We start from the raw sequence: 20,505 nt of genomic DNA, 5'->3' as shown, positions 1-20,505 counted from the left end.
AAACCTGAAGTGTGTATAGGCTAGTTAGGTAATGTACCTGGCAGGTGACTTGTAAAAGGAGCAAGTACTAATGAATTTCAAGAAGTGAAACCATGTTAGTCTTGGCTGAACCAAATTTTCACTGACATAAGTGATATCAATTATAGGTGCTTCTTGGTTCTTGTATCCTTTCATTACTTTCTTATTTTATTTTATTTTTTGATTTTTCGAGGTAGGATCTCACTCTAGCCCAGGCTGACCTGGAATTCACTATGGAGTCTCAGGGTGGCCTTGAACTCAAGGCAATCCTCCTACCTCTGCCTCCCAAGTGCTGGGATTGAAGGTGTGCGCCACCATGCCTGGTTCTTTAATTACTTTTTAATTTCTTACTCTTTTACTTTTTAATGGGTCTCATTAGGCATTTTCAAACATATTTTGTTTCTTGTGTCTTTTAAATGAATTGTTTCCACGAGCCTCTCTCTTTTATTAGAAATTAGGACAGAAAGATGATTTACCTTGGTTCTGTTGGAACCTTTAAGTTGTATTCAATTTTTTAAATATTTATTAATTAATTTATTTATTTGAGAAAGAGAGTGAATGAGCATGCCAGGGCCTCTAGCCACTGCAAACAAACTCTAGATGCATGCACCACCTTGTACATCTGGCTTACGTGGGTACTGGAGAATTGAACCTGGGTCATTAGGCTTTGCAGGCAAATGCCTTAATCTAAGCCATCTCTCCAGCCCATGTATTCAGTTTTTAAACTTTATGCTATGTGCCACCTTTGAGACAAAACAGCTCCTCAAAGTTTTGCAGGGTTTCATTGCTGTGCTCTTTCATATGAATTTGGATGCTAAAATGCCCCATATTCCTGGCACTTTAGAATTCGAATAAGCCACCTGGCAGCAGAACCCACCACTGGCTTCCAGAGTCCCACAGGTATGTGGTCTTTGAAAGTTTTAGTATTAAAATTTGATAGCTGTACAAATATGTAATTTGGCTCAGCTTCCTCCCTTTCATTTCCAAGTGCTTGGAGTTTTCTTACAAATGCCATGACTAATTTCCAGTGGTGGGTTTGCTTCTATGTTTTCATTTGGAAGCTTTTTCAGGTTTCTTTCTTTTAGACCTCGTCACTTGAAGAGTAAACCTGAAATCGAGCAGGACTCCGGGGCTGATGACTTGGGCCATCAGTGGGCAGGTGCTCATGACCATCAGCTCCCCCTGCCCAGCGTAATCAGGCACCATGTGGCGCACCGTTTGTCTGAAGCCTTTCAAATTTATTGCATGAGTGAATGGTGGCAACATTTCTCTTGTATGGCTCACGCGTCTGACCATTCTAACCACCACAGGTTAACCTATAGTGGTGAGAAATATTGTCACTTTAATATTATTTTGATTCCTGTATCATTCTTATGACTGCAGGTACATCATCTTACTTCCTTTACAACAGTCTCATTTTAACTCCGTGGTTCTGCATGTATAGAAAAGACCTAATTAGGAGGCTGCTGCTAGTCTTGCTTTTGTTCTTGTTAAACTCACTGCAAAATGAACTTGCATTTTTAATACTGTGAATCCTTATGTGTCTTAGAAGTACTTAGAGTGACAGAAAGCAATGGCAGAGGGACAAGCTGCTGGGAAGGCTTTGGGCTCTGACAAAGCAGGTAGGGACAAGTGCTAGGTGACCATTCTCTTCTTTCTGCCTTGTTTCAAGAATGCCAGTTCCTCCACCAGAGAAGAGAGAGTCAGGGCAGCTCATTAGAGTTTGCCAGTATTCTGCTGCTGATATTTTTTAAATGATTTTTATTTATTTATTTGACAGGGAAAGAGGGCGAGAGAATGGGCACACTAGGGCTTCCAGCCACTGCAAACGAACTCCACACGCATATACTCCTGTGCAGTTGGCTAACATGGATCCTGGGGAATCGAACCTGAGTCCTTTGGCTTTGCAGACAAATGGCTTAACCGCTAAGCCATCCCTCCAGTCCATCTGCTAATACTTTTTATGAGCAGCTTCTTGTCTGAAACAAAAGGCAGGGGGAATATTTCATGTTCTTCAGTGTCCATCACAGATATTAGCCATCAGGGTTGCTCTGGAAGACAGCCAGTGTAGTAGTACCTGGTAAGGCCTGTTCAAGGTCAGATGACTCATTTGAGGCAGTGCCAGGATGGGCTACTGGAGGCCCTGGTCCTGGCATTGGAGTTCATGTCTCCACAGCTTCTTTTAACTCCAAGAATTCCAATATAAATTTCATTCTCCTCACCTACCCCAAACACCACCCCCTGGGAGCACATAGAGACAGGATCCATTACAGCACAGCTTTTGAAGTCAGATTCAAAGCTGGATTCAAGTACTGGCTCTTGTAATTTTTCAGCTGTATATCATCTTAAATTCTTTCTGCCTCAGCTTCTTCATCTGCAAAATGGGAACTCTAGCTTCCTTATAGGAGTGTTATGAGGGTTGACTGACATTTTGTGCAGCAAAGAAAGGCCTATCAGATAGCCAGAGGTACCCATCACCTATCATGTCTACTACCTGCTATGTCCCCACAAGGATGTCTTAGACAGAGTGGCCTTTCAAAAAGAATTTTTATGGAACTGCTAATATATGAACATACTGTAAATTGATCATATTCCCACCAGATTGCCCTCTTTTGTCCCCTCTCCCCTGGCCCTGTTCCACCGAGGGTCCTTCTCAGTGTAAGGGCTTGTGAGAGTAGAAAATGGATTTGCTAGGAGAATCTCTCTTACATGGTGGTGGTTTGTAACCATTGTTATCTTTAGGCAGCGCACCTTGGGACAGTCTTGAAGTACAACTTCATACAGTTGCATCAGATTTTAGGAACCTGTTTATTGTTTTAGATAGTCTTGGCTGCTATACTGTCTCAGTAACCCAAATGCTTTATCTGGGATAAAGCATCGCAAAATTGAGTCTTTCATTATAAAATACATCTGTTTGCTAGTCTATGAGGTTTCTCCTTGCATAATGCTGTAGACATTATTTTCAGATGAGTCATATTTCTATACTCATTTCAACCAACAATGTTCTTAAGTCTCTCTCACTGATTTCCTTTTGCATTAGTAGCCTACAAGCCAACAAAGTTCAATGGCGGTTGTTCCATAGACCTTTGTCTTATTTAATGAACTCACCTTGTTAAACACTAGTATGAATTCTTTCACTTTGGATTGGTTTGAAATACTGCCTGCATACATGTGGAGCTTCATGAAACTGAGCTTCTTGATTGCTCAAGGTTATTTTATGCAATGTTAGATTCTTTATTCTACTTCCTATTGCAGGTTTCCGCCACCCTCCCCCACCCCCACACACGCATACCCTCTGTGGTCTGAAATAGCATTCACCCGTGTATGGTACTTAAGCTCTTCTTTGCAGAAAGGCAAACTGTATCTCTGAAAAAGCATTCTTACAGAGTGGGGGCAGGGGGAAATGATGAGGTGAATTCTGTTAAGCACTGGTGACACATGATTTTAAAAAATCAGACTTGACTAGTCGTCCTATTAACTTAGTTTAAATGTCATGTGTGGTCTTAGTCAGTTGTGTAATTTCCCCATTGCTGCAAAGTGCCCTTTGAGGCTTAGATACAGGGATGCCTGTGAAATGGATGGCAGCCGTTCTTATTCAAATGAGGAGGTACCAGCCAGGGCACAACCTGGAAGCTGATTACCTTGTGAGATTTAATTGTCTCAATATATTTGCTAAGATTTCTAAATTTTTACATGATACAATAGTAAAGCTCCTTTGGAGGGAATAAATAGTGTTTAAAAAATCTAGTTCATGAACATAACCCACTCTATGTAACGATAAGGGCCATTTATCAGCATTTTGGTCCTGGGTTGAACCCTAAGGGGCTTTTCATCACATCAGTATTCATGAGCACTGATGGAAAATAACAGTCATCTGCCCGTGTTAGAGAACTATCTTCCTGAATCAGAGATGTGGCATGTACTGCTTCTTAAATCCCAGGGTCCAGCATCTGCATGCCCTTGCAAGAAGGAAATGGAGATGGATGTCAGACTAGGGCTGTGCCAGCTTTTGACTGGCTGCTGAATGATGCTTGGGTTTTAGGGGGTGTGTGTGTGTGTGTTGTTGAAAAGAGGATAGGGTCAGCTAGTTAGATATTACTAGATTATGAAGACCTCTGAGTCAATAATCATACGGATGTTTTGTTTTTTTCTTCTAAAATGAAACTGATTTGCTAGTTTGTAAGTCCATTTGAAAAGTCATTAACTCTGTAGAGATCTTAGAGAAGTTGAGGTCTTGAACCTGTCCCTATTTCCCTTCCCACCAGCCAATTAGGACACACCAACTTATCGGACAGCCCTGACAGCTTGTTTTGTCTCTTTCAAGGCACTTACCAGATTCTATCTTGCTTTTACTGATACACTCTCCTCTCTCCTTCCACATTCCTGTCTCCTACTTTCTAGAGTGTAGCTGATAAACTCCTTGAGAGCAGAGGTCAGGTGTCCTCACGTCCTCAGGTCTCCTGTGGCCGCCTTCCCCGCGCTCTGCTCTGGGCGCCTGGTGGCTCTGTGTGCAGTCCAGGGTTCGGCGTGCAGCACTGAGGGATCTCCCTGACAGATCAGAGCAGAAGTGAAGTGGGTCTGGGTCAGGCAGAGTTGCTGGGCCTAGAAGAACCCAGGCAGAGGGCCTGGCTCCCCAAGCAAGCTGGTCACTTCTAAGACATGGGGTCAGGAGTCTTTTCTGAGCCACTGTCTCCTCAGTTTTAAGGTAAGATCTCAGATAGATGTTGTAAAGTTCAAATGACAGATGTCTAGAAGAAATGAACCTTCAATACTACTTCCATTCATCTGGGATGGATTCTGCAAGGCTCATATTAGTAACATCCTCTAATAAGTGGATACTTTTATCCGATGTAGTGGCAGATGGGAAAACAGAAAAGGATTGACCACTGGAGATTAAAATTTTTTAAAAAGTTTTATCTGATCACAGTATATTACCCATAATTAGATTGTCCTCAGCCATTTAAAATCTTCTTGCTCCATTAACCTTTTCTCTATTGTAGAGAAGAAATACCTCAGGCTTCATTTAGCAGCATATGAATTCTCACCCAACACCAAATGATACCAGCCTGTTAGAGTTTTGAGTTTTCTGGGCTAGAGAGATGGATCAGCAGTTAAGGTGCTTGCCTGCAAAGGCTAATCATCTGGGTTTGATTCTCCAATACCCACGCAAAGCCAAACACACAAAGTAGAGTTTCAAGATTTCATACTTCATTTTTTAAAAATAGATAGTATAAGTTTTTTGTGTGTGTTTGTAATATAGCTCATAGTTAAGGGGGCATATAGATTTTTTCTTTTTCTTTTTAGTTTTTTGAGGTAGGGTCTCACTCTAGCTCAGGCTGACCTGGAATTCACTATGTAGTCTCCCAGTGGCCTCGAACTCACTGCAATCCTCCTACCTCTGCCTCCTGAGTTCTGGAATTAAAGGCATGCACCACCATGCCCAACTAGATTTTTAAAACAGTGGTCCTAAAATTTTCTAAAGCACAAAAGGTGTCATTTGTTATTTGTGTTTGAGTGAGGCTGACTAATGTCAGCGTGTGCTGACGTTGGAGGGTCGCTGCTTCTGGTCTGCAGTAGACCAGCATGAGGGGCTTTCTGGTGAAGCAGGACAGTGAGAGTAAAGCAGTCCTGTGTTGGCCCCGTTTGGCCATGGCCAGAGCAGTTGGGCTCTAGGCAGACAGGATCTTTCTTCTGCCCATTTCCCTGATGTCTGCTCCACTTCAGATAATCCAGAAAGTTGAAACTATCTAAGACACTTGTGTTTATTACACCTTAGTCAAGGGAGCATTCGGCCCCCTTGAAAGCCTTTAAAGTTGATTAGAAGTCATTCAGGATTATAGATGCCTTTGTCCTTTGGTGGGGGGGGGGCTGTGTAAAACTGAGGTCTGTAGATGCTAGAATGACCTTCACAGCTTCTCTCTACTCACTGAACTAAACTAGTTAGGACCAAAGGCAGAAGCAACATCCCCTGCCCTTGTCGAGATAGGGTCTCAATGTAGTTTGGGTTGACCTTGGAACTTGCTATGTAGGAAAGGATGACATTGAATATCTGATCGATTACCCTTTCTCGCCCTTCAAAATTCTAGGAGTACAGGCATGCACCACCATACTTGAGGGTTCTTTCCTATTGCTGCTATCAAAACTTCCAGGCAGGGGCTAGAGAGATGGCAGAGTGGTTAAGGTACTTGCCTGCAAAGCCTAAGGACACAGGTTCAACCTCCCAGACACCACATAAGCTTGATGCACAAGGTCATGCATGAACACTAGGTGGTGCATGCGTCTGGAGTTCAACTGCAGTGGCTAGAGGCCCTGATATGCCAGTTTCTCTCCCTCCCTCTCTCTCTCTTTGTCTCTCTCTCTCATAAAAAAAACTTACAGGCAAGTCAAACCTACTACCCACTGGCCTCATATGTCCCGGGATAGCTCTGAATGAGTCCCAACACATCTGTAAATGACAATGTCATGTCATAATGGCACAATTATTGATTGTTAGAAGACCTGCAAGAGGCCTGAAGAGTCAGATTCTCAGGGCAAATATTTGCTCTTCAAATGGGGCCACTTCCTATTTAGCTTCTGATTACAGCAAGAGGAGGGAGATTCATACAGGGCCCTCTGTGTACAGCCCCAGTGGGGAAACTCAAGGTTGGGGTTCCTACACAGAGCAGCCCTGCTCAGTTTCTCTGATGCTAGGCAACTCCATAGATCTTGGGAGTAGACAAGTCATAGGATCTCCCTTCCACCCATCCTCCTGGAACTTGGCTATACTGTCACTTCCAGGGCCAGCTGCTGTGCTTCAAAATATGGTCCTGTTTCTCTTCAAAGTGGTGTGAACCTGCATCCCATCATGTATATGTTAGTAGTAACTACCACTTGTGGGGACCTAGTAAATCCTAGAATATTCTAGACATTCTTGGGAGGTGGTATTTTAGAAAACATAAAATTATAAACGTATGCAGTGCTGCCAGCATGCCTGACATCCTGTGAGATTTCATAAGAGTTGGCGCTCCACGAAGACCAAGAGCTTAGTGCTTAGCACACAGCGGCTACTCAATTCATATTTGCCCAGCGAGTCATATATGCCATTTGCTAGATAGCCATGGTGTTGCAGACCAGCTAATCAAAGCTCAGGGAGGTTCAGGAAGCTAACCAGTTCCCAGCAGGAAGTAAATGGCAGAGCTGGGGGTGCAGCATGACCTACCTGTGTCCTCTCCACCACCCTGCTGCTGGCCCTGAGAAGGAGGAATGGGGGAACGCCTGTCAGTAGGCTGAGCGAACTCTTGTGTGCGTGATGCTGTGGACTGGCAGGCGGGGAAGAAGGCCTTGCCTGTGAAAACTCTAGTTCACCTTGGGCCACGCCATGCCTGCCTGAAGCCCATCTCTGCAGCCAGGACCATGTGCTCATCTCTTCCCAAGGTTTTAATATGATTTGTCAACCATAAAATCCTAATTAACAGAGCTATTGGTTAACCATTTCATGGACAGTACCTCGTTTCATTAGCAGGCGCTCTGCAAATCTAAAGTCTGTAAATCTAACTTTAAATTTGCTAAGAGTAGATTCTAAGTGTTCTTACCACACACACACAACACGTGTAAATATGCACAAATACAAAGTGAATGAATGAATGTAACTATGAGGTGACAAGTTAATTCACTTGCTTGTTCAGTGTATACATATGTCACAACCATCACACCTTAAATATAGACAATTTGAAAATTACTAACTAAAGCCCACATGATCTAAAAAGAATATGATTTTGGGAAATAGTTTCAATGAATCTAAACTAATATAGTAGGGATCATATATACTTTGGGATACACTATGGCAAATTATAAGTATGTACAGTTTTGTTTCTTGCAGTAGTGGGAATTGAACCTAAGGCCTTGTGTATATCAAGCAAGCACTCTACCACTGAGCTGTATCTATTTATTTCGTTCTATTTTTATTTGGGGACAGAGATTAAATTGCCCAGGCTGGCCCAGAACTTACTCTGTAGCTCAGGGAGCCTTTTGCCCTTACAAACCTACTTCTTCGACCTCCTTAGTAGCTGGGAAATCAAGATGGATTCCTCTCTTTTTGTTTGATTTGTACAGATAAGACCTTATGTGATCTTTCTCCATTGTTTAGATAAGGAATAAGATTTGCTGCTTTTCCAAATTTAATTTGGAAGTGTTTCTTAGCTGTGATCTATATTTAAACCTCCAGACAGGGTTTTGTAATGATATCCAAAGAGATCCGCAGCAGCACATATTGTACATTACCAACTTTCATCTTGCACTTTCCTGACAGATTCTAGAAATAGGTGCCAGATAATCAAACTGGAATTATGGGGAAGAGAATTGCCATCTCTTCCTGCTGTCCCATGCTGAGATCAAAGAAATTGAAGTTACAGAATACACTTGGCCATAAAGTAAACTCCTCTACCTTTTTAAGCAAAGCAACTCAGTTCTGATTGTTTCCTTAAATAAGATTTACGATTTTTCCCCCTTTAGTCAAGGTGATTATATTTTTATGAATCCATGAAAGTACTTCTCGGGATTCTTTTCTTCTTTGTGTTTGCTATTGATTTTTACTTGCTTATATGCCCATGGGGACCTTGGGAGATAAATATTATATACTTGCCCCAAGCAATACCATATTGAAGTCATCCTCAAAAGAGGGCTTACTACTTCCTGGAATACCTTAAGAGAGGAAAGCATCCACTGGGTACAGTAACAATGGGTCTTTTACTAGGGAAGTTTTTCCTAACATCTTTCTCTTCTGATCTTATCAGAAAAATAAAAGAAGGTAAAAGTTAAAAACACATCTTGTCCCAAGTTTATAAAGAGGGTTTTGCTGTCTTTCTTTTCTCCTTTGGGGGTTGAATAAGTATATTTATGTTACTAGAAACACTGATGTGTTTTGGGACTAGGTGTCCAAAAGTGATCAACCCATTTTTGCTTCTTTCTCTGCTTTAGAGAAATGGAGAAATACAGGAACAAATGTGGTAACAATTCATTTCAAGACTGGCAGGATGGAAACAGATAGTTTTGGTACCTTTAGATGGATTTGCATTCTCAGGGCTATGGAAATGACTTTAAATATTTTTTAAATTTAATTTACTTATCTGCGAGTAGAAAGAGAGATTGAAGAGAGACAGACAGAATGGGCGCACCAGGGCTTCCAGCCAGTGCAAATGAAGTCCAGATGCATGCACCAGTTTGTGCATCTGGCTTTACATGAGTACTGGGGAATTGAACCTAGGTCCTTAGGCTTTGCAGGCAAGTGCCTTAATACCTAAATCTCTCCAGCCCTAATTTTTTTAATTGTTTCTTTAGGTACATTTTGACCAATTTAAGGAAGCATTAATACTGATCTTGTCTAGAACTCTGTCCAATGAAGAGCACTTTCAAGAACCAGGTAAGAGCACTGACTTTTCTTCTGTATGTTCCCCTTTAAAAGTGTCTAGGGAGGCTTGGGATAGAGCTATAAGGGAGCGAGTGCTAGCCTGGCGTGCACAAGGCCCTGAGTTCAATCCCAAGCTCTAAAAAAAAAAAAAAAAAATCTAAAAAGTTTTCCAGGGGAAAATGTGGGGACCTTGAAGCATGCCTGTGAAGGGTTTGAGACATCTGCCCTTCACAGACTGAACTGTTATTTCCAGAGACTTCTCTTTTGATACTATCATAAAAGCCTTGCAGCTGTTGAGCCCTAAGTGAGACTGCTCTACTATAACAGCATTATTATGGAAAAAATGATGGGTTTATTCCTAGGCCATGTGTCAGATGGTATGGCAATAACTCATTCCTGGAATGAGCAGAGCAAAGCTGGATGGGGCTCCTCCATTCTTATTTCCTGTGTACATCCAAGCATGTAATTTGGGGGAAATTTTGCCTGAAAGATGAAGGGTGACCAATCGAGAGATAATTTTATCTAGTCCAAGTGAGTGGACAGCCCTCTGCTGCGGACATGACCACCTGACATGATAACGATTCTGTGTGTCCCCAATCTCAAGTGACAGTCCCTTGAGGAGCAGGTGGCTCATTTGAACTCACACTGCTTAGAAGAATGTTTAGCACTTATTAAATATGCAGTGAGTGTTATGAAAAGAAGACTTAATATTGTACTTCATCAGTTGTTTAAGAGAATCATACATTACATGACACACATTTTGCTATTTCTCAACAGAGGAACTGTTTACAAATATATTGTAAAATGGCATTAATGGTAAAATATATTCGAATTTCAGTGCATTCTAAAATGGCATTGTATGTATCCCTTAGAATCAATGAAATATGATAAATAGTTAAGGAGAAGTCTAAAGTGTAGAAATTTGTAGTAAAGAACAATCCATTACCATATCATTTGGTTGTCATGGGCCAGAGGTAAAAGCTGACTAGAGGTACAAGGGAATTTTGAGGGTGATATAGCTTTTATCTCTTGATTATGATGATAGTCACATGATTGAATGAGCTCTTCTAAGCTATAGGTTGGAGAGCAGGAGGGTGAAATTTACTGTAAGTAAATTATACCTCAATAAATCTGACTTAAAAAAAAAAAGAAACTCAAAAGTCTAGTCCTTGAGTTTTAAACTGAGGAAAATCATGAAGAATTTGTGGCTACAAGGAATTGTTCAGTGTGACCTAGTTAATGAAACATTGCTAATCCTCATTAGTGAGTTTGGTCTACCATTTACCTTCTGAAGTATTCCAGTTTGGGGTGTAGCTGAACGCTCCCTGCCACAGTGTTTGGATTCCAGATTGTCTCCTTTTTGCTGATGGTGACAACCCTTAGGAAGGTTGTGCTCACCTCTGGGGCTTGCCAGAGCCAGTGAGCCTGGGAATGAGGTTGTTATCTTTTTCCAGATGAATAGAACTTCTCCGTAGGTGACTACTTCTGGAGCACAGATCTTTGTTATTCGTGACATCTCACATTTCATTGATATTTTTACCTTTTTTAAGCTTGTCATCTTAGCCACAATTTTTCAAGATTTAGAGAGCCTGAATTGAGTGATAGGTTTTGGCAAATATGAGCATAGATTTTGGCAAATATGAGCATAGGTGATACAAACAAATTCAGTGTCCTCATAATGTGCTTGCAAATGGCTTTGAATGGGGCAGCCTTGCCACCAGTCCACACACTCCTTTGCTATCCTTCCTTGGAAACCCTACAATCATCTGCCAGATCATCATAGTAAACAACATGTGGGGGCCACCTCTGGAGTTGGCCCTGTTGGAACCTAACAATAGGATGAAGTAAATAAAGGCTCTGACTGTGCTTAGGAACTGCCAGGAAGTGAAACTGACAAACTTAGCTGCAACCCTGGCTTCCCTGCTCTGTGTGGGGGAGGGGCTGCGGCTTATACCAGTGCTCAGAAGAACACACAGAAAGAGAGTTTCCCTGCAGGTCCTACCTTCTAGGTAGGTTGCAGCAAACTTTTGTGACAGAACTGCCCCCAAATCAGTGCAATGTAGCAGCAAGGGTTCCTATTGACAGCATTTCAGCCAATGTTGAAATGATGCCCCTAACATTTGTCCTCACGGGATGAAATCCAGACTCAAGCCTGTGCCTTGCGTGTGTTATCTGTTAGGAAGCATGAGTCACACACACACACACACCCCCCATGACTTCCGTGTCCCCTGCCCTGTTCTGAGTATCTCTCTCTGCTCCTTGTATTTCCCTACCCCTCAAGTTGTTCGTGGAGATCAAGCAATTCTTTTCACTGAAACATCTTCCTACCCATTATAAATCTCACTCTTCTACCCATTCAGACCTGCTGGCTGGCTGGGAAGAGACAGAGGGAGAAGGGTTAGGACTCAAGTACAGTGTATCAGGAGGCCACCTGAGTTCATTTCTACCTGTCCTTTCATGCATTCATCTATTATATAGACCATAGCCTTTCAGGGCTGGGAAGAGCTCTGTCATTTTGTCAAAGCAAGACTTGAGGCATAAAGAAGATGAGGGTCTAATTGAGTGATGACAGGGGAGGGGATGTTAATAGCGTGTCCTCAAGGGATGTTTAATTTAAGGATCTTGGACCTCAGGTGGGGTGGTCTGTGGTCTGTACAACCTAGCCCAGAGTCTGCAGAGAGGAGTGAACTACAAAATCCACTGGATGATTAGTAGCAGGCCTGTGTCCTCTATATCATAGGGTTACTCAGAACTTCATTCATCTTTTACCACAAGGTCCAGAGCTGTGGTATGTTGGCCTTTCGAAATCCTAGTAGACTTTGAGAGACAGGGTTATTTCTATAACCAGGAAGGAGACTGAAAGATAGGATCAGAGTACACAGCCCAAAAATAATCCAGAGAGTCATGAATTGATCTAACACCTAAGATTTTTATAAGATAAAATATCTGGTGTCTGTATCAGAGTCTCTATGGGAACAGACCTGATGGGATACACAAACATAAAAGGAGATTTAGCATTGACTCACATAGTAGCAGTTGGGTAACCAACAGCGGGAGGCTGCATGCTAGAGGAGCAGAGAACCAGGATGCTCTACAGGCCCAGGCTGGCTCTGAAAGCCTGGAGGTTCCCTGGACAGTCACTGGCATTGAGCCATCCTCAGAATGCTGAAGAAAATGGAGCCCAGTGTCCACGAAGGATTGCAGCAGCAATAGGCACACTAACTCAGAAAGAAGACAGGCAGGCTGCTTTTCCCCCCTTTGTCATCTGGGCCACTTGTGGAAGGTACTGGTGGTGCCCTCCCACGCCCACTCACTTTCCCAAGTCCCTCTGGAAATGCCCCCCTAGACACACAGGTATGTTTCGCCAGTTATGAATGCCTTCTGACTCGCCCCCCTTGACATCAAAGACTAACCATCATGATGCTATACCAGGCTGCAATCTAGAAAAGTCAGCTGGCTGTATAGTGTGGGGGGGGTGGGGAGAGGGCATCGAGTGAGCAAGTATTAGGCCTGCTGTTCTTCTGGTGTGACCTCATATGCCACACCTCTGTGGTCTTTGTTCAGCTCAAGATTTTTACCTCATATAAATTGATGCTCTAAAATTCTTCCAAACGACAAGTAAGTGCTCACCATATTGCATTCTTTCCTAGTCTTCTAATAAAAAGCAGTTGTAAATAAATAATGCAAAAGCAGAGCTCTAAAAGGGACTTTAAAGGGTATGAAATTAAGTCATTATTTTCATAGTCTTCAGTTCTGCCATTTATAACTTCTCAGAGGCACCATTTCTGTAGATTTTAAGTAAGGAGATATAGAACAATTTATTTTCAACATTTTTGTACTGACATTTGTGATTATAAGACTGTAGTATTTTTTCCTGCAAAAAAAAAAAACCCAATAATAGTAAAAACACAATGAAAAATACTGAAATTTAGATAAGGACAGAGTCCTTTGGAAATTTCAAACCAAGGAACACTGTCAGTGATATAACTCCCTCATATCTGCATGCGCAATGTAATTTCTAAGTTATATTTTTTGGAATAAGAGAGGGGCAACAACTATTCAGTCAGTTTTTTGATGGCTTTGGATTTGCCAGATTTTTGTACTGGAAGAGCTGGCACAGGCGCGGAGCTGTGTGGCATCTGCATAGCTGGATCCACCTCCAGAGATTTTGGCCTCATTTAATGCATCTCACATTCAGTTTTTGCTGTGGAGTAGATGTTACCATAATGTAAGAAGCCCATTCTTTTTCTGATGTCGTCCACTTATAATGTCTTTCCTTTGTTTTGAGGGGGAAGCTCACCAGGAAATTGTTATGGTGCAGGAGATGGTTTTTGGTAACAGAACTTCCTTCTAACTTCAAGAACCATCTCAGCTTAGTCATCATTGTTTTCCTTAGCTTTTTGAAACTGCCATTAATATAACAAACAAATGCCTTATCACTTACCTGGCAAATGCCGGCAGGTGGGTTCTATGGCATGATACTGACCTAGACATTAGAGACTTGCCACCAATATTTAGAGGCATTGGGCCAGCCAGGCTCTGGAGTCTGGGTAAAGTCTCTATTTAGGGAGGTTTTATACACATGGCCTTGTTCTTTGTTCTCCAAGATAAGGCTGTAAGTCAGAACTTAGTCTTTGTTCTCTTGGTGTCAATGATTTGCTAATAGTAAGGACCAGAAAGCTTCTCCAACCATTGAAAGCAAATTACTATTACCACCAGCAACATCAGCAATACAAGTGGGTGTTAAAATTGTGTTTACTGAGGCAGACAGATACCCAGTGGGTAAAGTGTTTGCCTTGTAAGCATGAGGACCTAAATTCAATCCTAGTATCCAAGTTAAAAAAAAAAAAATGCATGGAGAAAAAATGGCTGTAGAGATTGCTCAGCTGTTAAGGCCCTTGCCTACAAAGCTTAATGACTTGGGTTCAATTTCCCAGTACCCACATATGCCAGATGCACAAAGTGGAGCATGCATCTGGAATTCCTTTGCAGTGGCTAGAGGCCCTGGTGTGCCCACTGTCTCTCTTTCTCAACAAAACCCAAAAACAAGCAAAAGAATATTTATTTATTTTTGTTTTTCAAGGTAGGGTCTCACTGTAGCCCAGGCTGACGTGGAATTCACTATGTAGTCTCAGGGTGGCCTTGAACTCACAGAGATCCTACCTCTGCCTCCCTAGAGCTGAGATTAAAGGCATGTGCCACCGTGCCTGGCTCAAAAATACATTTATAAAGTCACTAAATTGCACACACTTGTGCCTGCTGGTAGTCATGTAAAATGAAATAATCTTTTCAGAATTTCATGGAATAATAGGTACTATGAACTATAATAATGCTTTTGGCTAATTAATGCCTCTCAGATTTTTTGCTACATAAATAATTACGGGTATGCACAAAGATGTGTGCATAAGGGCACTCACTTCAAATAGTGTTGATCAAGTGAATAAAATTTGGCAGTGTGTCAATAGGCAAATTGTGGTGTGTTTGTGTCATCAAAGACTTAAGCAGCTATTAAAATGTGTTGTAGAAGATTACTTATTGTTGTGTTAATTTTACTAAGGATAAAAGCCATCTTCAAAACATATGCCCTAAGACGTGCTCATGTTATTTAACATCATATAAGTAAAGCTGATAAGAATCTTAATAATGAAACAGTTTATTTGACACTTGCGAATTTTATTTCAATTTCAGTGAGTGTGAAAAAGCTTTGCATACAGGGAGTCTTAGAGAATTGTTGTGTCCCTCTCACATCCGGGTATCCATGAAGGTCAAGGACACTAACAAGTCAGGGAAAGTTAGAACAAGTTCAAGATGAAGATCTGAGCAGCTCCAGTTAGATTTGATGAACTGCATACTATCATTGTATGTTTGCCACAGACTTTCCCTGTCACACATACACACACACACACACACAAAGTTTGAAAAAAATTCTGCTATGGATTGAGGGCTGGTGTCCGTTGCTTGATACCTTTCCCTGGCCTGTTGGCTTTGGGCTGTCACTGGTTCCATAGCAATCGAGGTGAAGGGACTAGCGTGCAGGGTGGAGCTTCTATGACAAGAGTTGCTAGACAGGATGGTGACCTTGATCCATGGAGCTCATCGTCTTTTCCCTCCTTCCAGATGAGGAACCAAAGCCTTCATGAAGATCTACTCCTAACCCTAATACAGATCCAGTATCCAGGTCCAAACCCACTGGATTCCAAAGTGCACACTGTTTCCATGCAGCCCCACTGCCCTGGAAGTGTGACAGTCTAGCTGGGTAGGGAATTCTAACATTTCAAGTGCTTTTTGAAAACTATGACTAGGGCCATTATTAAATTAGGGTTGCAGTGTATCCAGTATGAGTTCCACTAGCAGCATAGGAGAAATAGGCTTCCTAAGAGTTAGGTAAAAGTTCTTGAGGAGCTGGAGAGATGGCCTAGTGGTTAAGCACTTGCCTGTGAAGCCTAAGGACCCCAGTTCAAGGCTCGATTCCCCAGGACCCACGTTAGCCAGATACACAAGGGGGTGCACGCATCTGGAGTTCATTTGCAGTGGCTAGAAGCCCTGGTGCGCCCACTCTCCTCTTTCTCTCCCCCCCCCCCCGCCTCTTTCTCTCTCTGTCACTCTCAAATAAATAAATAAAAATAAACAAAAAAAATCTAAAAAAGTTCTTGAGGCCTGAGGAGATGGCTCAGCAGTCAAAGACACTTGCTTGCAAAGCTTGCCAGCCCAGTTTTGGTTCCCCAGTACCCACATAGAGCCAGATGCACAAAGTGGCACATGCATCTGAAGTCTACAGCAGCAAAAGGCCTCAGTGCACTCATGCCCTTTCTTTCTCTCTCTCTCCCCTCACCCCCTTGCAAGTAAATAAAAATAACATTTTGAAAAGCTCCTTGAAAGAAATGTTTAGAATGGAGCCTTGAATGATGGGGAGGATTCAGTTAGTGAAATGCGTCTCTGCCTCCTTCCACAAAGTGGCACCACAAACTGGGCCTCCTAACAGGCCAGCTTGTTGAACCTCCCATGTCAAGGCTGGAGAAGCAATCATGTAACCAGATCTTTCCTTTGACTGCTGCACATCGAAGATAGACCTGTCATCAGCCTAGGACGTTGCACATTTGTCTGCCATCTTAAGCATGCCTAAGGTGCTAACCTTCCCCTCAGAACCTTCCATACCCAACAGTGCCAGTCAGATCCACCCTGATCTGTTGTGTCCTAAAGCCGTGTTCCAGCCATAAGCATCGTTCAGATGGAAAAGAACTCCCATGGAGACTGCTTCTAAAATCCCATCACTAAGCCTGGTGCAGTGGCTCACACCTGTATTCCCAGCATTTGGAAGGCTGAAGTAGGAGGATTGCCATGCATTCAAGGCTAGCCTGGGCCACACAGAGTGAGTTTCAGGTCAACGTGGAGTACAGTAAGACCCTATCTAAACAAAACTTAAAAGAAAAAGACATTTAAAAAGAAAGTTGATAAAATCCTGTCACTGCATCCAGGGAGGGGCCGTACAAACCCAGTGAACACCTGTACCTGGTGTGGAGACTCCATGATAGAAGAGTAGCTGAGGAGCAAGGAGCCAGTGTCCCCCCACCCCCCCGCCCACCACACAGGCAGCCACCTTGGAAAGGGGTTGTGGTGCGGTCAGGCCACTTGCCTGAAGGGTCTCTTGGAGGTGGAGAATGTTCTGGGAAGCTGAAAACATGGTAGACGATGGCAGAATGTTCTCACACATGTCTGATTTGTACTGCTTGTTCTGCCCTCGCTGCTCTTCTCTCCTCCTCTTCCTGCACCGTGCCTCTCTCCACTCTTCCTCTTTCCACAGGTCTGCCTAAACTACCCTCATCGATCCCCTCTGCACTCTTCTTACCTCTCCCCCCACGTACCAGCTATTTCTCTTGACCTCCTCTCACCTCCATCCATAGCCCTGTGGGTCTCCATATGTCTGTGTGTGTGTGTGTTTCTATTCTGTGTGTGTGTGTTTGTGTGTGTGTGCAAGTGAGTCAGTCTCTGTATCTCTAGCAGAGCTCTCTCGCTCTCTGTCGCTCTCTCTGCAAGTGAACCAGTCTCTGTATCATTAGCAGAGCTCTGTCTCTCCCTCCCTCCCTCCCTCCCTCCCTCCCTCCCTCCCTCCCTCTCTCTCTCTCTCTCTCTCTCTCTCTCTCTCTCTCTCTCTCTCTCGCCAACCAGTGTCCATATCTCTAGCTCTCCTTCCTGGTCTTGGTCGCCTTTGCATTCTTTCTCTTCCCTTTGCTCTTATCTAGACTTAGGCGTGGCTCCTACTTCTTATACCTTCTTAACCCTTCTAACCCTGCGTAATAGGCGGGATTGTCTGCACATCCTCATTGGCTACATGAAAACCCTTTCCTAAAAAGCTGCTTAGGGGTGCTTGTCCCAAGGATTGTATATGTTTCATTTTCACCCCTCTTATTTCAAGTTAGTTTCAGGAATTCTGTGAGGTGAATAGAAGAGTGGTCTAAAGGACCTCAGCTAACTTCGCCCCTCCGCCTGCCCGGGTCTCTGGAGGGGGCGGGGCCCCTGCTAGTGCTGCTGTCCTCCGCGCTCTCACTGGGGCCGGAAGGGCCGTGGAAGGCAGCGGTCCTCAGGAGCTGTCCCAAATGAGTGTGGGCACCACGAGGGCTCTGCTTTCTTCATCCTTGGAAATAGTCTCAGCTTACTTTGGAGATCAGAGTAGATGGTAACATGTCTGTCTTACCCGCAGTCCTAATCTCATGCCTTGTAGGGCAGGTGTGCGGTCAATGAGTGAAACAGACGAGCCTCATACTAGAAAGGACCTTTGAAAATCTCCTTTAACTTCTGTTTTGTGTGCTGGGGTGTCACTTCGGTCCTTTACTTGCGTTTGTGCAAAGGAGCATTCGCTTGAAAAAACAATCATGCTTTAGCTTTGGGGTGATTTATCTTAGCTCACTAAGGTGTCTTTGTCTACCTTTAGCCATCCATGAAGTGTGTTTGGGAGAGTGACTGTTGCAAGCCGCAGACCCGTGGCTGTGATTAGCTTTAGGTGGGAGTGAAAGCAGCTGTGTACCCCATAGTCCGGGGCTTGAAAGGCCGTGTTTCTGCTACCCGCACTGCTACTGCTGCCGGCCCAGAGCTGGGAGAGCAATGAGGCATGCGCGTGCTGTTTCCTCTGCCTGCAACCAACCTACCCAACCCAAGTGCTGTTCTCCCGAACGCGTCTTGCAGTTTTCTTCTCCCTCCCCCTGTTTCTTCTTTGGCAGAGTCTCACTCTAGCCCAGGCTGACCTTGAACTCACAGTGAGATCCTTCTCCCTCAGCTTCCTCAGCACTAGGATCTTAGGCACGAGCCACTGCGTCCAGCTTCAATTTCTTCAATTTTCTTTTTACTTAAGTGCAGTGCCTTCTGGTCACCTATTATATATGCACATGGCAATTCATGATGATCTGAAAGGTGAACGTTATCATGGTTCCGAAACTGGGACAGTTGAGACGCGTGGTAAGAAATGGGCATCAAAGCTGTGTCTAACTAGTAAGATCAAAAGGAATAGACTCCCCCCGCCCCCCACTGTTTGAATTCCTGACTAGATCTATATACCTGCCCATTTGGAAAGCCCTCCAGTTTCCACCAGTTTACTGTAGCACTTTTAGGGGATTGAACCCAGGTTTCTCTTTTGTCCCCTTCTCATAACTGAAGGTTTGGTTTATAGAGTAAAACCTGTGACGGCTAAAACACATCAAGTAAGGCTGCTTGCCTGTAACAAGCTCTTCAGTCATGGATCTGAGACTTCTTGAGGTGGGCTATTCCTTCAAAGGCTATTTTTTAAAATTTTTTGTTTATTTTTATTTATTTATTTGACAGCAACAGACACACAGAGAGAACGAGCAACAGACACAGAGAGAAAGAGGCAGACAGAGAGAGAGAGAGAGAATGGGTGCACCAGGGTCTCCAGCCACTGCAAACGAACTACAGATGTGAGCGCCCCCTTGTGCATCTGGCCAACATGGGGAATCTAGCCTGGAACTGGGGTTCTTAGGCTTCCTAGGCAAGTGCTTAACCGCTAAACCATCTCTCCAGACCTCAAAAGCTATTTTTATTTTTACATTGTGATTGGAAAGAAGAGAAAATGGCTTAGAAGCTAAACAGTCCAGGCAGAATCTTGAATATTCTCTCAGAAAAAAAAAAAAAACAAAAAAAACCTAAAGTGCAAATACAGGAAAGGTCTGAATATTTGGTTTCACATCTTTTTGAAGCTTGTAATTGGAACACTTACGCCTATGTTAAGGGAAGCCCTGTGATGCAAATGTTTATTGACAAAACATCCCTGTATTATTTGGCATAGGTTAAATTGTTCCTGAATCTGGCTACACTCATTATGTAAATAAACTTCACCCTAGGGCTGCAGATTTTCCCCTCTTCTATTGGACATGGAAAGACTGGAGGAGAGAGTTCCTCAGCTTGAGTGTTTGTGTGGTTACTTGGCTAGTGAAGCCTGGGTTGAGGTTAATAGGTGAGAGCAGAGTTCTCAGACGCTTACCACAGTGAATGTTCTTTTTGGACCTTGTTCTTGGAGCCTCTCATCCTCTCTTATCTTAAATATTCAGTGATGCACTCAGTAGGAACTGGATGAGAGTATGTGATTCTCAGAGTTAACTATTTCTAAATTATATGATGAATCTAATTCATTTTAATATATATTTTTTTTTAAGTGGGGGAGGGAGATACTGGGGTGGGGAATGGGTGCACCAGGGCCTCTAGTCATTGCAAATGAACTCCAGATGCCTGTGCCATTTCGTGGATCTGGCTTTACATGGGTACTGGGGAATCAAACCCAGGCCAACAGACTTTGCAAGCAAATACTATTAGCTACAGAACCATCTCTGCAGTCCTGGATCTAATTCTTTATTTGTCACATGGTTGGCTTGAGAAATTTGGTGACAAGGAACCCAATAATCCATTATTCCTTTGTATGTGATAACATCTTCATTTATAAATGATCATACAGTTTAATAGATTTCTCTAGAAATTGGCTGTCAAATATGTACATTCTGTGGAAGATTCTAGCTTAAAGTTTGCTTGATATTGGCCATTATAATAACATGCAATTGAAAAGGATTTAAAGATTGGGAAATGCAAAAAAGAAAAAAAAG

The 20,505-nt window shown here is 43.0% G+C and overlaps 1 protein-coding gene across 5 annotated transcripts in view; it reads left to right on the top strand.

The window, feature by feature from the left end:
• Positions 1 to 20,505, top strand: part of Nin (ninein) — a 127,873-nt gene that overhangs the window by 15,998 nt on the left and 91,370 nt on the right. For all 5 annotated transcript variants that reach the window (XM_045153767.1, XM_045153768.1, XM_045153771.1 and 2 more), the window contains one exon: positions 9,334 to 9,415. In XM_045153767.1, the coding sequence (XP_045009702.1) occupies positions 9,334 to 9,415 (82 nt within the window). The remainder of the gene's footprint in view (positions 1 to 9,333; positions 9,416 to 20,505) is intronic.

Source organism: Jaculus jaculus, chromosome 7 (assembly GCF_020740685.1).
Source record: "Jaculus jaculus isolate mJacJac1 chromosome 7, mJacJac1.mat.Y.cur, whole genome shotgun sequence".
NCBI lineage: Eukaryota > Metazoa > Chordata > Mammalia > Rodentia > Dipodidae > Jaculus > Jaculus jaculus.
Note: the sequence above shows the minus strand (reverse complement) of the source record. Positions and strands in the feature narration are given on the sequence as shown.